At 41.9% G+C, this 20928-nt stretch overlaps 1 protein-coding gene across 3 annotated transcripts in view; it reads left to right on the top strand.

Annotated features, from left to right (window-relative positions):
* Positions 1-20928, top strand: part of prmt3 (protein arginine methyltransferase 3) — an 83115-nt gene that overhangs the window by 40292 nt on the left and 21895 nt on the right. For all 3 annotated transcript variants that reach the window (XM_034680639.1, XM_034680641.1, XM_034680640.1), the window contains 3 exons: positions 1165-1243; positions 11192-11379; positions 14841-14927. In XM_034680639.1, coding sequence (XP_034536530.1) covers positions 1165-1243; positions 11192-11379; positions 14841-14927 — 354 coding nt within the window. The remainder of the gene's footprint in view (positions 1-1164; positions 1244-11191; positions 11380-14840; positions 14928-20928) is intronic.

The raw sequence follows: 20928 nt of genomic DNA, 5'->3' as shown, positions 1-20928 counted from the left end.
TTTTTTTATTTCAGTATTGGCGAGATAGCTCCTCATAACTGTACCATGAATACTAAGGCTTTTGGGGCCTTTCAGGTCCACAGTATGCACATGCAAGAATCCCACAAGACAACACATTTCACCACTGATGGCCTTTTATAGGCTTGTCTTTGTTTATGCTTGCAATACATGTCTTCATCTTCCTTTCTAAGGTTGTTCATTTTGCTGTTACTCTGAAGTTGAAGTTACTAATAGCTGAAGATCAATGACATCCCTTCTTTCTCACAGACAGGGTTTGAAAATAACTCAAAGTAAACTAGTGCCACAAGTCCTTCTGTAATTTACTAGAAGTTTACAGTGTTTCTAATATCAATGCCAACTCAAAACATGGCATTGCAATACTCAAAAGGCACATTTCTTACACCTCCTTTTAACATACAGATAAAATCAACCATTCACAAGGACAATTATAAGACAAATATCCAAATGAAACATAAAGGGAACATTTTTTTCTCTCATATTCAAATCTAAAAGCTCTGATGTGGTTTTTTTTTGTCCCCTAAGGAGTCTGTCACTTCTGTCCCTGCTCTGTTGGATCATCACTTACAGTAAAATGTTCAGGTGCAGATCTTGCTCCGCCTCCATGTCCCAGATGGAGATAAGCCCTCCCATATGTTTGAATCCGCCCAAATGTTGTTTTCAGAAAGACCATATTGAAGAGACTAGAACTGCAACTGGGGCTTGTCTGATTGGTTGTTCTGCTGTGCGGAGGGGCAGGGGGTGGAAAAAGCCATTTGTCAGCAGTATCTGCCACTCAGGACGAATCCAACAAGATGTGGACAAAACTCAATTTCAGCATTAATGGAATAATGCCACGGTTAATGTGCCGTCTGCTGGAGCAGAACACCAGGTCATCTCAGGGTCAAACCTGGAGATGCTGTGAGGCGGACCACGTGGACACGTCTCGAGAGTCAGTCACGGCTAATTCAGATTTCCAACCAAGTGGTGTTAAATTAAAAAATAATTGAATTTTCCCACGCTCCTGTAGTCTCCCCTTGCATGCCTTTATTACCTGCCCTGGACTGTCAAAAGAACCAAAAGATGCTGCTTGTGTCCTTGGTTTCTTTGTTCTGTAAACTTTCTCCTGAGGACAGGAGTGGTAACGTGTGTTTCCTCTCTCCTCAGGGTTACTTCTTGCTGATGGAGTCCATGTTGGATTCAGTTTTGTACGCTAGAGACCTCTACCTGTCTGACACCGGCTCAGGTAAGACACGTGCTCTCCTCACTGCAAGATGTATTGCAGTACAGAGAGTTTTTTATTGTAGTATATTTCAACTTTCAGAATGAATTGTCCACTGATTCATGTTAGGCATTTTTAATAAGTCCCTCCTTTTAGATGAATGACTTTTTCAGCAGTGAAATAAAATCAAGACATCCCATTCTTCTCTTCAAATACTCTGACATTTAAACCTTGAATATATTTGAATACTGTTTGTGTGAATTTGTGAGCACCTTGGAACACTGTTTAAATCTGTTGAATTACAGTGATGGCTGTTCCCCCCCTCTGATGAGTGTGAGTGGGGCAGTGTGGTGTGAAACTGAGGTCAGATTGACTGACTTTCATCCGTCAGCTGGGACAAAGTGTTCATGCTGGCCCCCTGTGGTGATTACAAGTAACACATCTGGAAATGATTGGAGTGCCTGTCATGTTTTCCCCAGAGGATGTGTCAAATTGTAGACGGCGGTGCAGGCAACCACATTTCAGCACCTTCCTAAATATATAAAATACAAACAAACAACACCAAGTACATGTTCAAATCCAGGAATTTAAAGTATATTACAATCAAATCAATAAGACTCCCATAACCACTAGCTGGATACAGATGCAAAGGCCATGTTCTGTTGGGATTTTCCTCTGTGTGTGTGTGCGTGCGAGTGTGTGTGAGTCTCCGGAGTCATCCCCTTCCCTTCCCTTCCTCTGACCAGATTTAATGGCTTGTGCCAAATGTGACCCAACTAAGGAACGGTTCCACCACACTGCCTTTAGTGGCTCTTTGGGACACCAGGGAGAGGTCACACACTCTCACACACAGACACACACTCATTCAGAGACACACACGTACACACACTGATGGACAGCCAGAGAGACTGAGCCTATAGAGACAGATGTGACGGTGAGGGAGAAGGGACAGGCGAAGCTTTGACCTGAGTGAGGCAGAAAGTGACAGGTCAGAGGACAGCGTATGGCTCGTCATAAGCCTTTAACCCTGACACTCCCAGCACAGGCTGCTCTCACTGGACCCACCACAAGCTGCTCTATACCAGCACCCAAAACCAGGTGAAACGTGTGGTGTGGTCTAAGTGTTAAAACCATGTACCTAGATTGTCTCAAGTAGGACCAGCATTAGACTTTTATTTGTATTACCTACATTGAATATTGGTTGAACCAAACTACTGTAGGATGCTCCTCTATACAGCCCTCCCTCACGATAGCTGAGGTTGGTCTCATCAACAAAGATAAGCTCAAAAATATACCTAGTTCTTCAGATGAAGGGTGGTCAGCATGTGGCTGCAAGATCTGTCTTAATATCTGTAACAGCTACTTTTTTAAAACAGTACAGTCTTCACATGTTGGCTCACCTCAGATAGTTTTATCATCATCAACAGACAAATTTAAGGCTCAGGGCTGTGAGCTGATTGGTCGGTTGAATGTCTGGTTTTATGATATTAGTTGTTAGTTTTTCTCAGGTGAGCTTTTATTGGCATCTCTCATTTTAACACAACACCAAAGATGCCTAGAAAAACAATTCAACAGTATTAGATTCAGGTTGCTTTATTTGTACCCTGAGTTGTTTTGCAGCCAGTGAGATGTTAGGTCATTACAGAATTACAAGACTACTTAATGTGCTAAACATACTGAAATATCCTTAAACTAATATAACATATAGACATGATAAAATATAAAAAAAAGTGCTAAAAACTATAAAATCACATGAATAAATAAGAAAATCTGGACTTAGGGGCGCTGGTGGCCTAACGGTCTAAGCGCCCCATGTATTGAGGCTATAGTCCTCGTCGCAGAGGTCGCCGGTTCGACTCCCGGCCGGTCCACCCTTTGCTGCATGTCTTCCCCCACTCTCTACTCCCCACATTTCCTATCTCTCTTCAGCTGTCCTGTCAATAAAGGAAATAATCCCAACAATATTACAAAACAAGAAAATCTGGACTGAAGTCTTAAAATTGGAGTTTCCGTCTGTGTGAGAAAGGAAATGCTGTGGCTTGTTCAGCTCAGTAATAGCAGCAGGAACAAAGCTTGTTTGGTTCCGCTTTGTCCTGCACCTTGGGACTAAACACCGTCGTCCAGAGTAAAGAAGCTGAAACTCGATGTGCAGAGGGTGTGAGGCATCGTTTAGAATAGAGGTCGCTATCCGCTGTACCTGTTTAGTGCACAGGGATGCTGAATGTCTGTGGCTCACCAGTCAACTTCGTGACCATTTAACAATCTGGTTCATTGAATTCCTTTCCTTTTAGAAAGATTTGGACAAACCATGACACTAGAGAAAAGGACAGAATACATTCAATAAAAGCACGGTAAAACATGGTCCCAACAGTTCGATCAATGTGAAAAAATGCAAGTTTCCTCAAACAATGCAAACGCTGGTGAGCCTTTTTACACACTGCCTTAAACCAAAGATACACACTTAACACAGACCCACAGACACACACTCAACTTGGCAATGTAAGGGAGTTTTTCCAGACTGATACAGTTTGAAAGTTTCATTGTGACCATTCTGGTATTTAAAATGATACGTCCAGGTCAGTAAAGATGTATAATGTTGTATATTTAAACCATCCAGTTAATTTCCCAGGCCTTACTCAGCCTAAACGGTGCCAGGCTCTGTGTATAGGTTAGTTGCTGATGTCAGCACTATGAATGGAGACCCTTTGGTGGTGTTTTCATTCAGGAGTAAACATGCCTGAGGCAGTATTTGAATGCAAACCTGCGAAGCAAACATTTCAGCATTTCAGTGCAGCCAGACTGAAACGTGAAATAATGCAGTGATGAGAACAAAGGTACCGAGCTTCACTTTTTAATCCAGTGGCTGTTGATTCTAATACATGTAATGATAAATCAACTTCTAATCTGAAGTTTATGTTCAGATTCAGAGTGTGTGTGCACATGGCTGTGCTGAGTTATTAGTCAGCCCTGCAGCACTGCTGCTGTATGTGTGTTTAAGCTACATTAGGAGAGTTACAGCGGCTCCCTCATTCTCCCCACTACATTAACCTCCCCTTCATCCTTAAATGTGTCCCCGCTTGCCTGGCACAGTGCAGCGTCCAGGGAAAAGGGATCTTTTTGTCCCATGCCCCCCCCTCCCACGCTGACTTTCCCTCTTTCACAGCCGACCAATGGGGGAGACGAAGAGAAGGAGGCGGGGGTGGGTGGATGGGGGGGCATGACAAACGGGCTGCGAGCAGCGAGTCGAGAAGGACGCAGATGTCAAAGCCATGAATCTGGGGACGCCCATGTGCCCCCCCTCTTCTTCCTCTTCGTCTTTCTCCCTCTCCATCCTCACCACAGCACCCCCTGCTTCCTTCACCTATCCGTCTCTCCATCACCATTTTCTCTCAGTTCGTCTCTCAGACGGGCCCGTCCTGAATCTGCCCAATCAGCAGCCCCCCCTCCTCCTCTCACCTGGCCTTCATAATTACTCACTCGGTTCAGTAATCAGACTAAAACGGAGTGACAAATGTGCTGTTTGGGTGTGTATGTCCGTGTACATACGTGTGTGTGTGTGTGTGCAGTCATTAGTTTTGGTGACACTCACAGGGTCACAAGCAGGCTCCGGCTAATAATGAGAGGCCATGAGTTGCCCATCACTGAGCTGTCACCATCCATTCACACATTTTATGGTTCCATGTGTTGAAGGTTGTGAGACTGAGGACTTACGTACATATCTGGCAAAATAAACAAAGCATTTAAAGGATTCTATTTTTTAATCTATTAAATATGGCAGGTGAAAGTTTGTAGTTTGCTCACTTATGGAGAAGGAAGGCTGAGGAAAGTGGATTTCTCAAGAGTTAACATACTCAAAACCACACTCCAAATTCCTTTTCCCCTCCTTTATTCCTCCTTGAAGTCAAACTTATGTTTCGACAAAGTGAGTCATGAATTAAGTCCATCAGTTTACTGCTTTGGCTTTAAAAAGCATTAATGTATGAGTAGAAACTTTCCAAGCGACCACAGCTTCATGAACAGTTTCTCCCTGGTCCATGAAATGACAGATATTAATTAAAACTTGATTCATTGTAACAAAAACTAGATTGTCCCTGATTGCTTCTACAATATTGATCGGGCTCACATTAATGTCTGTGCTGCATTTTAGAGGTCTCATAGTTGCAGGAGGAACACAAAGCCTTTAGTTAGCTAAGTAAGGGAGTCCATAATTCTCAGGTCTCTGAGTTGATGCTGCACATGTTGTATTATTAATTTAACACTCTGGAGTATTTCTTTATAAATGGACATTTATGATTAGAGTTATGACTGGAGATGCACCGATTGTGGAAATCAGGGCTGAAGCTGAGACCACTGTTAGAAATAGAAATTCAGCCAATAGCTGATTCTAATACAAATACTAATTGTTAGTTTTTTTCCCGGGCAAGAACCAGCAGACTGAGGGACAGTTTTATCCACCAGGCAGTCAGGATACTGAACTCTCTCCCTGTTTTGCCCCCTCTTCCCATAGTGCCCCCTTCACAGACTTAACCCGGTCACTGACCCCCCCCAGTCAACGCTGAGGTCTGTCTTCCTCAGGACTGAAACGCACACACTCACTTTGATTTTAAATTGCACTATAGCAAAGTTTTTGCACTGTTTTAAACTTCATTATTATTTTTATTAGCTTACTTCTTATCTTTTTCTAGCTTTCCTATGTTTATCAGTTGTTGTCGTTGCTAGGGTCTGAGAGAGAAACCCAATTTCAAATCCTCAGTATGTCTAGTGCATACTGCAGTTTATTTGACAATAAAGAAGACTTTAAACTTTTTGAACTTTTAAGTTGTTAAGGTTTTCTGCATTGCCATTTGTTACAGGATACAGGATGTGTTAAAATTGGGGTATAGGATATCAACTGTCAGCATTTCTGGTGTTAGTCTGCGATTATGAAATTAACTTCCAGCCTCAACTTCATTTCCTGCGCTGCATTTATGTCTGCAATGAAAATGCTGTCGTTTCTTGGTCCATCACTTCCCTTTGGAAAGCACCCGTTCATCAGTTTCAAGTTCTGGTTACTTCTTAGGCTGATATATACTTCTGCGTCTCCCCTACACAGCAGGGGCTGACGCAGACATGAGCACCACATACTTGTGCGTCGATGTGTCCGTGTCGCACAGCTATTCTCCGCCGAAACGCCTGAGGGCAGTGTGGTCTCTCTGATAGCCGGCCGCCTGCTTCCGGCCCCGCTACGATCTCTGTTTACTTTTCCACATCGATTCAGAGCGTGTTATGTTAATCTACAGCTGATACATGTTGCTGTTTATCATACAGACATGATTACATGAAGAATAGAGAGGAGGAGATGAAATACACGGCCGATGTGCGGCCGATGTCCGGGATCCCGGAAGTGCTTTAAATGCGGGAAAGACAAAGCCGCCGAGCGGACCAATCACAGAGCTTGCGGTCCGCGTCGGCCCTACGGGGAGTTACATTTTGGAGGAGGTGCACGTCAGCTACGTGCGTAGGCCTCTGCGTAGGTACGGGAGCTACGCGGACCCCCGGCGTAGGGTACGCTGTTGATTCAACGCAGAAGTATAAATCAGCCTTAAAGGCTGATTTATACTTCTTAGTTCAACAATAGACAGACAGACTCTTCACTCTGGCTTACTTTGGGGTTATGAACCCTAAAAATATACCCAATTTCTTGTGATTTACTTACACTTCACAAGTCTTAAGTTTGCTTGAATAACACAAAGATAAAAATGTAAACTTTGTCAGATCTTCCATCAAAAAGGAGAAGAAAACAACTTTTAAATGTTAGTTGAACGGAGGTCACTTGGATCACTTCTGATTCATTCAAGGCAGTCTGGAAATCTTGCTGATGATCTCTGCTGATGAGCTTTTGCAACACAGCATTAAATGATTCTGCATTAATAAGAGGAGATAAGATACAGATTAACATCGGCACATCGGCTACAGACATCAGTGCATGGTACGTATATTTCCGATGGGTTGATGTCTGTCTACAGGGCAAAAATCAGCAGATACTCAAGCTTAACTGCATTGGTGCATCCCTGGTTGTCACCTTTTACTTTCAGCCTGTGCATATTCAGGAGATCGCCTTCTCTTATGGATTTCTCTGACACCAAATGAGACACCACGGTCAGATACTGTTTCTACAACAGTACACTTTGCATATTTTTCCTTCTGTCTTATTAAAACTCCTCATCAGTGATGGCAGTATGTTACATGCTAAATATTAAGTTTCATGTATTCTTCTGAGTGTATTGTGAGTTTAGTTTGGGCCTAAGGCCTCTGTGTGGGCTAATGTTACTTCACAGTAGGGATACCAATGGCTTGAAGCCTCTGAGCTTTGTCTTAATCACCAAGCATATTAACCATACAAAGGAATGTATTCAGATGTGGAAACACAATGAAGAGACACATTAAGGTTCACGTTTAATGCTCATTTTCAGACATGGATAATGTTCATTCAACAGACAGTGTTATGTAACTTGAGGAGAGACAATAATCACTGCTGGTGCTCGGGCTTCAAGCTTTAAAAAATGACCTTCTTTGGTTAGTAACCAAGACTTTCCATCTTGTATGAAAAATTGTTTTTTCTGAGGCTGCAAAAAAATCAAAGGCTTGTCCAACCAAAATACATCCAGGGTGATTTTTAACAGCATTTATTTGTCTGAGGTGAAAAAGACACTGTCAACCATGAAACCATTTGTTTAAATGTTTAACTGAGAAAAGCTTTGAAAGTCTTAAATCTCAATGTTTTAAAATCTATTCATCCTCAAGTGAGAAATATTTCTGTAGACCAGGATCCCATCATCTATCGGTGTTTGTTTCCCCAGTCTTTACCGCAACCACTGCATAGTTGATTGAAAATAAGAGAGGGAGCTCTATCAACATTATTAAGTATGCTGTGCATCCTCATTCAGCATGCCTACCTCAGGTAATAAAGGGGATAATGAACAACGGAGTAATGGTAGTCGCTCTTGTCTGCTTGAGAAAGAAAACGAGGTGGACATTTTTTTATCTCTTCTGTTTTAATGAAATTTTCTGCCGCAGAGAAATTTGACTCATTTAACTTTGTTTGCCACTTTAGAGGCTTAAAGTGTCAGCATTTAAAGCTTCATGGTATTGAGGAGATGCTTTGTTTCTGCGTGCAATTAACATCCTGTTGGAAACAAAGTTTGTTTGTCTTAACTCTTGGCCTGGAGAGTTTTTATTTCATTCAAGAGCTCACCTCTGACTTGGAGGCTGTGCACAAAGCCAGGTCCCTTAGGAAATGGTTTAATGGGAAAACTTGACCTAACTGAACACAACCTATTCAGCACCTTTGGGATCATCCATAATACCAACTCCATCCCAGACCTTATCGCCCAACATGAGTGCTTTAAAGGGGACATATCACGCTTTTTTCATCAATATATATTGGTCTAAGAGGTCCCCAAAACATGTCTTTAAAGTTTATGCTCAAAAAAACACTTTGAAATCAGATTTTGGTCTGCCTGAAAAGTCCTCTTCTTCATTCCTCATCAGAACACTCTGTTTTCCCTCTGACCACGCCCCCTCCGGAAGTGGATGCGCCTCGGCTCTCCAGCACGTTGATCTAATGTTTACATGTTGGCTGAATATACAAGGCTGCTCAGAGATCGCGTTACTTCAACCCTCTGAATCTGATCCTGACGGAGAGGCGCCTGTAGCAGGACCTTTCTGAACGATTGGTCATAGATTTAGTGTTTCTTGTTGTTTTATTTATCAGTATGTAGACGTGTGTCTTGGTACACAGCTATGAACATGTAGCTATGTGGCTATGCTAACTAGCGCTAGCACTTATCCATGATAAATAAAAATCATCCACTAGATCTTCAAATCTGCAGACGTGGGGAGTAAAACCGACCTCTGCCAGAAAGGCAGCGGGACCTTTCTGAAGGATTGGTCACAGATTTAGTGTTTCTTGTTGTTTTATTTGTCAGTATGTCGACGTGTGTCTTGGTACACAGCTAGAGCTACAGCTACAGCTACAGCTATCAACATATAGCTATGTGGCTATGCTAACTAGCGCTAGCACTTATCCATGACAAATAAAAATCATCCACTATATCTTCAAATCTGCAGACGTGGGGAGTAAAACCGACCTTTGTTTTTATTAAGACAGCCTACAACTAGCATGCCTCCCTCCTAAGCTCCTTGTTAGCACACATTTGTGCAGGTAATGAAAAACGGGGGAGGGATTCAGTATTATTTTATACAGTCTATGGGCTGAACAAGCTCCGAGCTCTGACTCCGCGACAGACCGGATATTGTTGTTACGTAACAAAAACACGGAAGTCTGAAACGGCTCGTTTCACACACATTTACAGAAAGGTGTAGAAATCAAAACAGGGGCAGAATGGATTTTTTTCATTCTAGGGGGGTTTGTAGACATGCCAGGGAAACATATTTCAGGTAAAGAACCATTAAAAAGTCAATTTTGCATGATATGTCACCTTTAAAAGCTGAGGGGTGCAAACCCCTGCAGTCAGGTTCAAGATCTCTATAGAAGGCCTCGACTGACAAGCTGAAGCTTTAACATCAGCACTCATGTGACAATAAGACCTTAAAGAATCACTTATGGTACTGTCCAGCTGCCCTCGTTTCATCCTTCTGTTGTCCAGAGTGTAAAAGTATGAAAGTAGGACAAAGTGGTCATCAGGCCATGTTTTGTGAACATGTGATGGATTCAGTCATTAAAGCAGCCTCATGAAATTGATGCAGAGCTCCACACCCACAAGATGCCGAGGCGTTCTCTGATTACATTTGTTGAACGGTTTTAAAGCCATTCAATTTGTACGTATTGAGCACGTTTCTGCTCTTAGAGAAGAAGTTTGTGAGACACATATTTGCACTTTAGTTATGATTAATGATCTTTTGTTTTGGAGGAAGATAAATCTCTGAATTGATTCGCTTGGCGATGAGCGGACGGCCTTACAATTACCGAGCAAAGAAAGTTAATTTCTAATGCAGTGACCTCAAAAAATGAGGGGAGTGGTACATTTGTTTGTTGCCCTTGTTACTTTTGGATGAGGAGTGCATTGACAGGAGGTTAAAGACACTCTCCAGTCCGATCTAAAGTAAGATTATTCAACAATTTATACCTACAAATATAATAAATATGATTAGACTTTGGTGTTATCGCTTCCCTGCCCTGACCCTCTGATCTTGGACTTTGTGATTTGGGTGGATTGGGGATGATCTCCACAAAAAGTGCTCAAAGATATCTATTAATAAGCCCATAAGGTAAATCAGAGGTCCTGGCTCCAAATATTGAATGATGAAGTCAAACCAAAGGCAAAGAGAACTAAGAGACATTGATTAAGGAAGTCAAGAAGAGAACAAGTTTGAATACAGAGGATGCTAAGAGTGAGTTGCACTCAAAATCAGAGGAGGGAAGAAACACCCTTCTTGCATAATGTTGCTTTAAGACAGTTGTTGGTCACTGGTTTTAAAATGGTTTGTCTTGGAGATGGTTCAAAAACATAACCTGTTAATTGAATTGAAAAATGATATAATTCAACCTCTGCTTGAAAGACTACAGGCCAAATGAAAGTAACAGCAAAGTTCACACCAACAAAAAAAGGCAGTGTCTGCAGAAAACTGCATCTTTTGTGAGAGATGGTTCAGCCAGTAGCCCAGCTCCTTCTACCTCTGAGTGTAGCTTCTCTGCTGGTTGTTAATTTTGCTGAGGTACTTTTTCATGCTGCTGTCTCTGGCTTCTGCAGGCCAGCTAACCCTGCAGAGAGTATGAGCATGATCAAAGACACTGTTATGTGTAAAAGGTGGAACTGCTTCTTCACTCTGTTCAGCTGCCTCCACTTTCTCTAAAGTTGTCAGATCGTTAAAGACTTAGCCGACTTGTGACATGTCGAACAGTGAATGCATTTATTTTGTTTTATTCACGTTTGATTAATCCCTGACTAAGTGCTTTCCTTTTCTCCTCAGTCTATCCCGACCTCTGTAACATCAGCCTGGTAGCAGTCGGGGACAAACAGCAGCATCAAGACCACTTGGCATTCTGGGACGACGTGTACGGCTTTAACATGGCTTGCATGAAGAGGGTTGTGGTGCCTGAGGCGTCGGTGGTAGCGATGAAAGTAGACACACTCATCTCTGAACCTGCAGTCGTACAGGTAAACACACTCATGGGTTATGTCATGCAACATTAAGCTACAGTGTAGTGGTTTTAAAAGTTGGATAAAGATGTGGAAGTTTGATTCTCGAAGTAGCTTTTATATTCAGGTAATACTCATTACTTCTAAATGACAGTAAAAGTCATGAGAGACTTTTCTCTAAAGGTTAAAAAACACTCAAGAAAAAGTCATAATTGGGACATGGCTGGACACAGGAGCACAGAGTCTGAGAGTAAATATTGTCAAATTAGTTTGCCAAAAGCAGATCTAGCACCATCAGCCTTTGGTCCTCCTTACAGTGAACATCCACATACATACATATATAATGCCAGTTTAATCACAAACAGCCTACATACGTAATCTCCATTCTCTAGACCAAATTACTGACAAAAAAAGCTTTGCTACGTCTGACTTCAGTGCTTGTTTACATCCGAATAGTAGAGTGAAGCATTGTTGCAGAAGTTAGTAACACAAGGAACATCCCTGGCTAGTGGTGGCTGGCTGTGCTACAGCTTAGACACAACATAGTACTGACATAACTAGCCTAGAATGATAAAAACTGTACTTCTGATGACGACGTTTAATCATTTAGTCGTCTTAACATGCACATCCCTCGTCACAACTAGGGCTGCCACAAATGGTTATTTTGATAATCGACTAGTCTTATCGCACCAGCATGCAGCTGCTCTTATATAACCATCATTCGTTTCCAGCTTGAAGTGTTTAAGGTATGTGCTAACTAAAAATAAAGACAACTTTTAATGAACTTTGCAGTTTGTAGCAGCATTTCTGACATTTTTTAACTAAATAGCTCACTGTTGACGTTAATGTTAGCAGCTAACTAACCAATTAGCTTACCGAGACGACTGTCCCTCTTCGGCAGAAATTGAATCAGCCACGACGTGCTTCCTTTTCAGATGCTCGTGCATCGCCGTCGTACTGCCATGGGAGGCAAGTTCTGCCTTGCAGATTTTGCATTGCACATTCTTCTCTTTTATTTTGAAAAAATGCTCCCAAACTTTCAAGCTCCTTAGCCGGCTAGCCATGATACTGTTTGGGCATAACTTTTCCGGTGACATCACGGCTCACCCCGATTACCACTACTGCGCATGTGCGTCAAGGACAGAAAGGCAGACAAGACAGCGGCAGTTTCGAGAGAAAAACAAAGCTTAAAAAAACAACAATGACGTTGATTATTAAATAAGTTGTCGACGATCAAAATCGTCGACTAATATTGGCAGCCCTCGTCACAACCCTGCAAAAGGCTTATAAGATTAGACTTTAACTTCTCTCTAATCTTTGAGTCTTCATTTCTGAAATGTTGTATTAAGTTTAAACTTCAACTTCAGGAACTTCCTCCAACTTTGGAAAGCACAGTTCTGTTGAACGCTAACAGCTGATAGAAATGCGAGCTGTGCAGCAGGACAAAGAACATTTGTTTGGACACAATTTGTCACTAACGGCCAAATTCCACCAGATCCGTGTCCGGTCCGTCTCTGATCCGTCACAGCACCTGATCTGATAGGTTTCTATTTTAGTCAATCTGTTAACTTCCACTGGATCCGCTCCGTTGCGTTCCAGCTGTGTCTCTGATTCAGCTGGTCGGAACGCAAAAGATCAGATGGAGCGGGACAGGAAGTCAGGCACCACAACTAAATGAAAACATCAGTTTATTTTTCAGAATAAAACACTACTTTTTAACGTAACTATGACAACAAAATGTCATTTTGAGCAGAGGCAGGCTTGGAGTCATCAAGTCAGAGGTTTTCAGAGGCTGATAAAGACAACATGGATGAGGAGAGGAGAAAGAGAATCCTTGATTGAGTGATTGCCACAGTAAAACCTTGGTCACATGACTCCAGCTATCCGCCAGTCCTGCTCCGTGCTGCGTTCCGAAAACGCAACCGGTGGGTGTTGACAGACGAGAGAGCTTGGAGCGGATCAGAGACAGACCGGACACGGATCTGGTGGAAGTCCCGTGTCAGAGATGACACACAAATGATATCAATCATGGACCAAGTACTGAGACCAAAATCATGAGTAATCAGACTGTAACCTCACATTCATCATTGATTACACCACCTCCCCTTATCTGATATCTGAGACCTTTATGGGCTTACAACGTATTGGTGAACCAGTATACCAGTCTGATCCTAACTCAGGAGGTTCTTGACACTACAAATAGGAGAAATAGAGTTTGTGGGGTCCAAGCTGTTAGGCTACAGGCAGAGAATGAGAGCATGAGTTAGCTGTGGAGTGAGAGATATGGCCCTGAAGGTGTGTGTGTGTATGTGTATGTGTGTGCGTGCTGATGCTGTAGAGCTGGGTGATTGATCTGTCTAATCTTTGTTTAAGTTCCTCTTTAGGAAACTTCATTACTCTCAGCCCCCTGTGGATAGAGCCGTTTTCACTGGGCTGATGGGAGCGCGCACACATTACACAGAGATAAAACAAACGCACACACACACACACACACACACACACACACACACACACACATAGTCCAAACCTAAGAGCACAGATACCTTTCCTCCGTCTGTCTGTGTTCCTCTCGCCTCTCATACAATCCTGTGTTTCTCCGCCGGTCGGCATGTGTGCTAAGTAGGCCCAGCATGTCCTCCACCCATCTGTGGATCTGTGGATGTGATGAATGAGGCCAGAACTTGATATAATGGAATTTGAATCCTCTAATCGATAGTTTCTCCCCTCCAGTGACAAATAGACAGCCCCTCTGCCCAAATGACATGGACTCTCATCTATCGCCTCCCATTGATACGATCCAATAACATTCCATTAAGTCTGGCTGCTATTCCGTAAAATTGAGAGTCCTTTCATGGAATTATAAATTCCTGCTTTACAGATGAGGTTTTTCACAGTGAGAGCTGATAGGAATGTTCAATCTGAGGTATGTTAAAGCTGAAGTCTCTTTAAATGTGTACAGAAGTGCACCCCATGTACAGAGGCTATAGACCTCAGGGTGGATCGGGTTCAGTTTTAACCTGGAGCCCCTTTCCTGCATGCCACTCCCCACTCTCTCCTATCTTAGAGAGAGGGCTTCCTGCTCTATCCACTGTCCTATCCTCTGCAAGTACAAGCATAAAAGCCCAGTTCACTGCTGCAGCCACTTTTTTCCCTTGTAAGGGAGAACAGCTTAATTAGCTTTTCAGATTTCCTCCAAATGAGCCAAAGTCCGGCTAAAACACCACAAGTAGTGATACATTTAAGAACTCTAAGTACAATCAGAGGTGAGGGTCTGAACTAGCCTGACAAAGCCGGCTCTGATTAGGTCATTAGGCCCAAATGCTCCAGTGAGCCGCAGTGTACAGCTGCTAATTGTATTTCTTCAGTAACGACTGCATCTTGTTCTTATTTTCTGTACTTGTCTACAGTTCATGTTGTTCTCAGTGTTTATGTGTGTAAGTTGTGCTCTTTATAGGTGTGTTTTTTTTGACTCTCCACAGACGTTTGACTGTAACAGAGTGTGTCTGTCTGAGCTGGAGTTTTCATCAGAGTTCTGCTTGAAGATTACAAAGACCGAAGAGTGCACGGTGAGTGAACACATGCAGACACTGTCCTCTCATATACTGACACATCCACAGTGTAAGGAGCAAGTCTGAACAGCTCCTAAATCTGACAAAGTTTATTTTATTTTATTAACCTTTATGGTACCCAGGAATATTCCCATTGAGATACAATTCTCTTTTACAAGGGAGTCCTGGCTGAGACAGCAGCATTAAAGTTTCACAGTGAGACAAGACAAAACATAAAGTGACAATAACTATTACATCAATTATAAATAGCAGTGTTTAGCTCTAAGACAGTGCACAACCTGATCAGATTATCCTTTATCCTAGTTTAAAATCCTCCAATCAAATTAGACAATCCAGTTTTAGGTGACCTTGAAGCTCAGACCAGGATGAGGGAGCAAAAACATTAAAAGCACTTTTACCAAAAACAGAGCGAGTCCGAGGAATGATAAAAATAGTTTGTCCACGGGACCGAAGATGACAGCCACTTGACAGCTTTAGGAGTCAATAAAGAGCATAAATAAGACGGCAGCTCCTGTAGTACGGCCTTATAAAGAAATACATACCAATGCTCCATTCTTCTGTTGTGTAAGAAAGACAAGCCTACCTTTTCATACAAGTGATACAGTGATGTATGTGTGAAAGCTTTGGATCTATCCTCACTCGAGTCTGGAATATTCTCTGTGATAGCAAGCATTGGTAAAGAAACACTGGAGGTTTATTGCGCTAAGAGTCTTCTTCTTCTTCTTCTTCTTCTTCTTCTAATCCTCTCTTCTTCTCTCTTCTACTCCTCCTCCTTCTTCTTCTTTTTCTATCCCCTCCTTCTTCTCTTCTCTTTTTTTCTTCTTCTTCTACTCCTCCCCTTCTTCTTCGCTCCTCCTCTTTTCTTCTGTGCTCCTCCTCCTCTTCTTCTTCTTCTTCTTCTCTGCTTCTGCTTCCTTCTCTCCTCCTTCTTCTTTTCTTCTTCTTCTTCTTCTGCTCCTCCTCCTCCTCTCTTCTTCTTCTTTGCTCCTCCTCCTCCTCTTCTTCTTCTTTCTTCTCTTCGTCTTCTTCTGCTTCTGCTTCTCTTCTCCTCTCCTTCCCTCCTCCTTCTTCTGCTCCTCCTCCTTCTTCTTCTTCTGCTCCTCCTCCTTCTTCTTCTTCTGCTCCTCCTCCTTCTTCTTCTTCTGCTCCTCCTCCTCCTTTTTCTGCTCCTCCTCCTCCTTCTTCTTCTTCTGCTCCTCCTCCTCCTTCTTCTTCTGCTGCTCCTCTCTCCTCTTCTTCTTCTTTCTTTTCTTCTGCTTGCTTCTCCTCCCTCCTCCTTCTTCTTCTCTCTTCTTCTGCTCCCTCCTCCTCTTTTCTTCTGCTCCTCCTCCTCCTCTTCTCTCTTTTCTTTTTCTTCTTCTGCTTCTGCTTCTCCTCTCCTCCCTCCTCCTCCTTCTTCCTTCTCCTCCTTCTCTTCTTCTCCTCCCCTCCTCTTCTCTTCTGCTCCTCCTTCTTCTTCTTCTTCTGCTCCTCCTCCTCCTTCTTCTTCTTCTTCTGCTCTCCTCTCTCCTCTTCTTCTTCTGCTCCTTCTCTTCTTCTTCCTTCTCTCTGTCCTTCTTCTTCTTTTCCTCATCTTCTTCCTCTTCCTCTTCCTCCTCCTTATTCTCATCTTCTTCTTCTTCTTATTATTATTTTTATTATTATATTATTATTACTATTATTAATTATTATTATATATCAAATTTATGAAATGTCGTTGCTGAGATCTCATGTCAAAAAATTATTTCAAATAAAAATAAAAAACATTTAAACGTAATGGAGAATATAGAAGGGTGAAGGGAGAAATATTCTTTAAAAAAAAACATGACAATTATGGAGAAAAAAATAATTCTCCAAGATAATAAAGTCATAAATTTGCAATATAAAGAGATTCCACATTACTTGAGGAAAAAATAACACAATGAGTTGTTTTAAATAAAGACTAGTACATAAATGTAGCCTTTATTCTTGAACTCATGCTTTCTCCTTGCTCCAGAAAGGTCACCTTTCAGGGTGAAAAACAGCTGCGAGCTAGCTCATCTTCTTAAATCATGCACAGACAGGATGTTATATCATCAGAGAATATTGAAGTGCTTTATCATAGAGTGAAAAATGTTTATCTAGCTTTAATGTCCCCCTATAGCACGTGTACATCAGTGTTGCCGGCATGTACTAAGAGAATCTGTCTTAGAGGAATCTCTATTAAAGATCACACTCATAAAAACATAGAGCTGAAAGGAAAGTTTAGGAATCCACTGTCCTACCTGTCATTTATCACAAATATGTGTGAAAGGAACGAGGCAGAACAAACAGCAGAGACATCCGTCAGCTCACGTTGATGGATGATGCTCCTATATTAAAGAGGATGTCCGTCAGTCGGATGTTTAATAGAGTTTCAATCGAATCAGAGCAGAAAGGCTATGTGACTTTGGATTACATGTCATACACGTGGTGAATGTTCGCAGCCCTGCTTGACCTGTCATGTGTCAAATACCAGAACACACTCTCACACACAAACAAAGACACCTCTCACACCGGGGCCTGAACGTAGACCGGATCAAATCTGCTTTTTAAAGATAGATAGATATTCTTATGTTTCAATCAGTTTAACACTTTCTCTCAGAGTCAAAGAAAAAAAGAAAGAAGTAAATAGAATAACTTTTTAAGTCATCACACAAACAGAGAGCCATGGCAGTTATTCAGCTGATTGTGACCTGCAGGCTCGAGCTGTTTGAGAGCAAACTCAGGAGGAGAAGTTAAAGAGCAGCCTCAGTCCCTCTGTCCTGGATATATCTCCTCCTCTGTGTGCCCTCAGGGGGTAAACATAACGCTCCTATTACGCTTAAGATCTGTTTGAAGCAGCTGCTGTGAATTATCTCCAGTAACAAATACATTGTTTCCTGAAAGAGTTGTTGCTGCTGACTTTCAAATATAATATTTAAAGAGTCAAACAGAAATATCTGCATGATCAGTGAGACATATTTAACTGTTTGTTGCTGCTGGATGTTGACTGATCTTTCTCACTCAACTGTGTGACTGAAGTTGCATTATAGTTTGTTTAATACTGTAATCCTAACATTGGCCTACTTTCCATTCACTTTGCATGTTTGTGGTTCATGCAGTGTTTGTCTTTGTAGAAAACATGCTCCAAAGTATAACAAGTAGACTCATTTCTCCTGTCCTACATTGCAAGACAAATAAGTATTTTTTAAGTTTCAGTGTTGAGTGCATGACTTTTACACTCAATATCTTAAAGTGAAATAACACTTTATTTCACTGATATTGATGCTGAAATAATTCATTATTAACATTAGTGGTGCAACGGATCATCGTTGATCCGTGATCCGTACGGATGCCTCTCCACGTTTCGGCACGGACGTGGTCCGCGGATCGGTTGATGAAAAAAGTTGCGCGTGTTCACGTGATGACCGCATGTTCAATCCACACTCACTCGTCAAGCGCAGCGGTAGTCATGGCAAGTGGAGGAGCAGAGGAACTTGAAAACCCTCCTGCATCTTGTAAGTCACATGTATGGGAGCATTTTGGGTTTCCCTGTAAAATACAGTGAATGCTGAATGTGCTTGAGCCACGTTATGAAATTCCGTTGCGCACCCACTAGACCAGAGGCCGTCAATACGCGGTCCGCGGGCCGCACCCGGCCGCCTATTTGTGGTCCCCGAACTGTTATTCCTTCACTCTGTGTTTTGGTCGGGTCACCTCGTGTTTACCGGGACTTGTCTCCATGCCAACGATACGCAGATAGGCTGTTACTGGGTCACTTAGAGTCCACTGTGCAGTGCAATTTTTAACTTTCACTTTCGTTTTTGGAGCAGTTCGCATGTTGGCACTTTGCCAGCTGTAGCACCCTAGAATAAAACGGTGTTCCAAGTTTGCAACTCAAAGAAAAGTGGACGGTGAAAATCAACGATTGAAAGAAGAATGGCGTGAAACTGTTGAAGTTCCTCTGCTCCTTCACTTGCCATGCCATGAAATGCAGTGAATGAGGCAGGACTGGGCCCACAGATAGGGTGCTTTGCACATGCAGTACATTTTGAGTTGAATGTTGTTTTTATTTAATGGGCAAAGTGTATTACAAAATAAATGGAGGGACAAAGTTATATTTGTCTTGTCATCTTTTTTCTTTTTTTTGTTCTTTTTTTGCTGATCCGAAAAATGATCCGATCCGTGACTCAAAACCGTGATCCGATCCGAACCGCAAGTTTTTTTTGATCCGTTGCACCCCTAATTAACATGATTGAGTACATGATGGATGGATTTATTAACAACACGACAGTAGAGTGCTCCTATTCTCTGTTCCTCAGTGTTACGTGTCTGCAAGCCCCATGACATGAAGGTCAGAGGTCATGGACAGGGACACTAACAAAAAGAAACTTAAAACCCTTTAAGTACAAACAAATGTAAGGCCTTTGGGGTCTAAAAGGTGGAGTGGAGGTGTAAAGCTCCACAGCCACACACTAATTCTACTGCAAAGAGTAGACAAACTAAGGAACAGGCCTAAACTACCTGTAATCTGAAAAAAACTCCTGAGAGATCAATCCTGTCTTCTAATTATCCTTTTGCCACCCTCCTTCCCTCCACAATACATCCACAAACATACACACTCTCTCACAACACACTCTTCAAACAAAACCCAGAGGAAGCAACTGAAGGTTGCGCACACCTAACTGAGAGAAAGGAGCTCCTTTTATTGAGCAGCCAGACTGGTGAGATCAGGCTGTCACGAAATTTGTTCTTCACCCCCCGATTATCATGGCCGAAAAAAAGTCAGCCACCATGCTCCCCTGTTTGCTGTACAGGATATTACCTGCATACTTTCGCAATCAAGACTCAACCATGGCTCTTCAACTTATGACTGCAGCATTTGGGAATTTCTTTCTCTTACCCCAGGAGGCTTGATATCTAGTTTTTTCTAAATGATCACTTGACCATTTAATCAATGAATACACTTTTTGCTTAGACAGGACTTCCACCAGATCCGTGACCGGATGTACATGTTCTTTGAAATATCTGGTGTGTTTGGGAATTCACAATATTTATTTAACCAGCCACAAAAATCAATAAATCATGACATGTATCATTTATGTATCATTTTTTCATTAAGACAAATGGATGACCAGTTTATTCCATTATAATTCAAATCTGTGATTATTAGAGAGTTAGTGTAAGACCTCTTTGTAGCGCATGAACCCACACAGAGATCATCCTGAGGCCCTCTTTACAGTTGAAAGCTCATCTTTATGAGTTGTGTTCAGATTCAAGTTGATTAACAATTGATCAGTTAAAGTCATTTTGCTTCAGATTTTTCTCTGCCCTCCTCTTAAACTATGTATTCAACATTAGACCTTCATTTTCTGTCTCAATGAACACAACAAGGGCAATTTATAATTTGGACCAATAATCACAGGACATGTATTACACTTGTGTTGTCGGCCCAAATCAATGAGTTTGTCCTCCTTTTCTGATGTCCACTAACTTTGGGCTTCATGTTTACTATTGTGACCATCAGGATATTGAACATGTTCAATATTCATGATTTTAAACTGGAGCGGCCACTAGGGATGGGCATTTCAAGCCAAAATACTATTTGATAATCATTGGCATCTATTAAATGAATACTCAAAAACCACCCCCCTTTATGTTGGTGTTTCTGTGACGCAGTGTGGCGTGTGTGTTTACATTTAACAGCCATGCTCAGTCTCTGGAAATACATGTGTAGCAGTGTGAGATTCAGAAACTGAGAAACTCACTGCAACTGTTGCAAATGTTTTCTTCTTCTTTTGCTATTTAATGCAGTTAGCATTAAGACGCTCTATAGACACCGTCTTGCAGGAATACCGTATTACAACCAGAACCCGGTCAAAAGGATGAAAAATTGTACTTTTAAAATGAGAAAATATTCTAAGCAACTCTTCAATTTTTACAAAGTGAACAAATATTCAAATATTTGAAAATCATTGGCCATCCCTAGCGGCCACAGTCATCAGGGGAAGTAAAATCA

Source organism: Notolabrus celidotus, chromosome 3, assembly GCF_009762535.1.
Source record: "Notolabrus celidotus isolate fNotCel1 chromosome 3, fNotCel1.pri, whole genome shotgun sequence".
In the NCBI taxonomy this organism is placed as follows: Eukaryota; Metazoa; Chordata; class Actinopteri; order Labriformes; family Labridae; genus Notolabrus; species Notolabrus celidotus.
The sequence above is the reverse complement of the archived record's forward strand: the minus strand, read 5'-3'. Positions and strand labels throughout refer to the sequence as shown.